Source organism: Eimeria tenella, genomic scaffold, assembly GCF_000499545.2.
Source record: "Eimeria tenella Houghton genomic scaffold, Eth_scaff1478, whole genome shotgun sequence".
Taxonomy (NCBI): domain Eukaryota; phylum Apicomplexa; class Conoidasida; order Eucoccidiorida; family Eimeriidae; genus Eimeria; species Eimeria tenella.
This window is the reverse complement of record NW_013543944.1, coordinates 1-2,566: the sequence shown is the minus strand read 5'-3', so window position 1 is coordinate 2,566 and position 2,566 is coordinate 1. Positions and strand designations below refer to the sequence as shown.

The following is a 2,566-nucleotide window of genomic DNA, read 5'->3' as shown; positions in this document are numbered from 1 at the left end:
CCGGCACCCCCCCCGGGGGCCCCCCCGGGGGGGGCCCCCAGGGGGCCCCCCCGGAGGGGGCCCCCAAGGGGGCCCCCCAGGGGGGCCCCCTGGGGGGCCCCCTGAGGGGCCCCCATATCAGGGGCCCCCTGGGGGCCCCCTAAGTCAAGGGTGTCCTGTGGGGGGCCCCCAAAGGAGGCCCTGGGGGGCCCCTGGGGCTGCTGAGGGAGACAGGCCCCTGCTGCAGCGCATGCAGAAGGGGAAGGAGGCACTAATGGGGTTGCTGCAGCAGGGTACTGCTGCTGCTGCTGCTGTTGCTGCTGCTGCGGCTGCTGCTGCTGCTGCTGCGGTGTGAGGTGGGGGTACGGCTGCGGGTCGTCGTGAGGCCGTTGCTGCAGTCCGTGCTGCATTTGCTGCTGCAGCAGCTGCTGCTGCTGCTCGTTATAGTACTGGTTCATCTGCTGCTGCTGCTGCATCTGCTGCTGCTGCATCAGCTGCTGCTGCTGCAGCTGCTGCTGCTGCTGCTGCCACCCAGCGACCCCTGGCAGCACAGACTTCTTGGGCTTTCTTTGGATTTTAGATGGCTGCAGAAAAGCTGCAGCAGGGGCCCCCAGCGGGTTGTGGGGCCCCGCAGCAGCAGCTGCTTCAGCAGCAGCAGCAGCAGCAAACAGGGACTCTGGAAGAGTCTCAAGGCAGGGCGGGGCCCCCTGGGGGCCCCCCAGGGGGCCCCTTGAGGCAGCAGAATGCGCATGCTGCAGCAGCTCAAAGGCATCTTCGCCGCTGCCTGCTGCTGCTGCTGCTGCTGCTGCTGCTGCTGCTGCTGCAGGCAGGCTGTGCTGCGGCATAGCTGAGGAGGGCCCTAGAGAAACCCCCCAGGACTGCTGTGCTGCTGCTGCCTGTGGATATTGCTGCTGCTGCTGCTGCTGCAGCTGCTGCGGCTGCGGCTGTTGCATCTGCTGCTGGTAGTAGTACTGTTGCTGCGGCTGCTGCTGCTGCTGCTGCTGCTGCTGGAAGAGTCTCCCGAACTGCCCTGGGGGGCCCCCAGAGGCCTCCACATGGGGGCCCCCCACCTGGGGGGCCCCCATAGGGGGGCCCCCCACCAGGGGGCCCCCCAGCTGGGGGCCCCCCATCTGGGGGGCCCCCATAGGGGGGCCCCCCATCTGAGGGGGCCCCCTCGGGGCACTGTACCCTGTTTGGATTTGGGGGCCCTGGGGAGGGTCCTGGGGAGTGGGGGCCCCCCCTTTGAAAAGAAATGAAAAGGCAGAAGAAGCAGCACGGGTGAAGGCGTTGCCATCTGCTGCTGCTGCTGGCCTCTGCTGCTGCTGCTGCTGCTGCTGCTGCTGCTGCTGCTGGTGTGCTGCAGGGTGTGCGTGGGGGCCCCCTGCATCTGCTGCAGAGGCCTCCAGCGCTGCTGCTGCTCTTGCCGCTGGGGCCTGGGGGCCCCCGCTGCTGCTCCCAGGGGCCCCCGTACTGCTTGGGGGGCCCCCCGTGCTGCTGGGGGGGCCCCCCGTGCTGCTGGGGGGGGCCCCCGTGCTGCTTTGGGGGCCACCCGGGGGCCCCCTGATGGACATGCCTGAAAAGAGAGCCATGATGGGCCTGCAGCAGGAGTGGGGTGTCTGTACACCTCAGCAGCAGCTTGCTGCTGCAGGGGCCCCCCAGCTGCTGCTGCTGCTGCTGCTCTGTGCGCAGATTTTTGCTGCTGAAGCCTTCCTTAGGGGAAGAAGTAAATACAGAAAATGAAGAAATAAAACAAAGTTTTAATTTAGTTTTTCTAATTCAGCTGCTCCTGCGTGCGCAGACAAGCAGCAGCTGCTGCAGCTGCTGAGCAGCAGCAGACGCTGCTGCTGCCGGCAGCAGCAGCAGCAGCAGCTGCTGCTGCGTTTCTGGGGTTAAAAATAGTCTTTTTTCCAATTTTAATGGTTCTAAATGTTTTTTATTTTATTTAATTTAAAAAAATCAAAAAAAGAACAGAAAAAGACCCATTTTAGACAAACTTTCCTTCAAATTGCATTTTCGCTTCTGCGGCGGAGTCGGCGGCGCCGCTCGCAGCAGCTTTTCATTTATTTTATTTTAGTTTATTTTATTTTATTTTATTTTATTTTATTTTATTTTATTTTATTTTATTTTATTTTAATTATTTCATTTTATTTATTTTTATTTTAATTTTGTTTTCTTATGTTGTTATTTTCACGTTTTCCCATAGACACCTGCAAGGGGGCCCCTTATTTTCTTTAACACCTTTACTTTTTATTTTATTCTTTTAATTTCATTCTTTCTATTCTTTTTATTCTTTTTATTCTTTTTAGTTTTATTTTGTCTTCTTCTTAGTTTATATTCCTCAATTAAAGCTGCACCTTCTACTTCTTTCCTTTAAAGTTCAACAAGTACCAAAAAGAAGCTCCCAATATCTCTTGGGGGCCCCTCAGAGGCCCCCAGGGGCCCCCGGGGACCCCAGAGGGGCCCCGATGGGCCCCCCGGGGGCCCCCCGGGGGCCCCCCGGGGGGCCCCCAAGGTGCCCTGGGGGGCCCCCTGGGGGCCCCAGAGAGGCCCTTGGGGGCCCCGGGGGGCTCCTCCGGGTCCTGGGGGG

At 59.9% G+C, this 2,566-nt stretch overlaps 1 protein-coding gene across 1 annotated transcript; it reads right to left on the bottom strand.

Moving 5' to 3' along the window:
- Window positions 1-312: 312 nt before the first annotated feature.
- Window positions 313-1,568, bottom strand: ETH_00012025 (uncharacterized protein; the record flags this gene model as incomplete). The annotated part of the gene is made up of 1 exon (XM_013379143.1): window positions 313-1,568. A coding segment is annotated over one exon (1,256 nt), but the record flags the coding sequence as incomplete, so codon positions are not given.
- Between the last annotated feature and the right edge of the window lie 998 nt (window positions 1,569-2,566).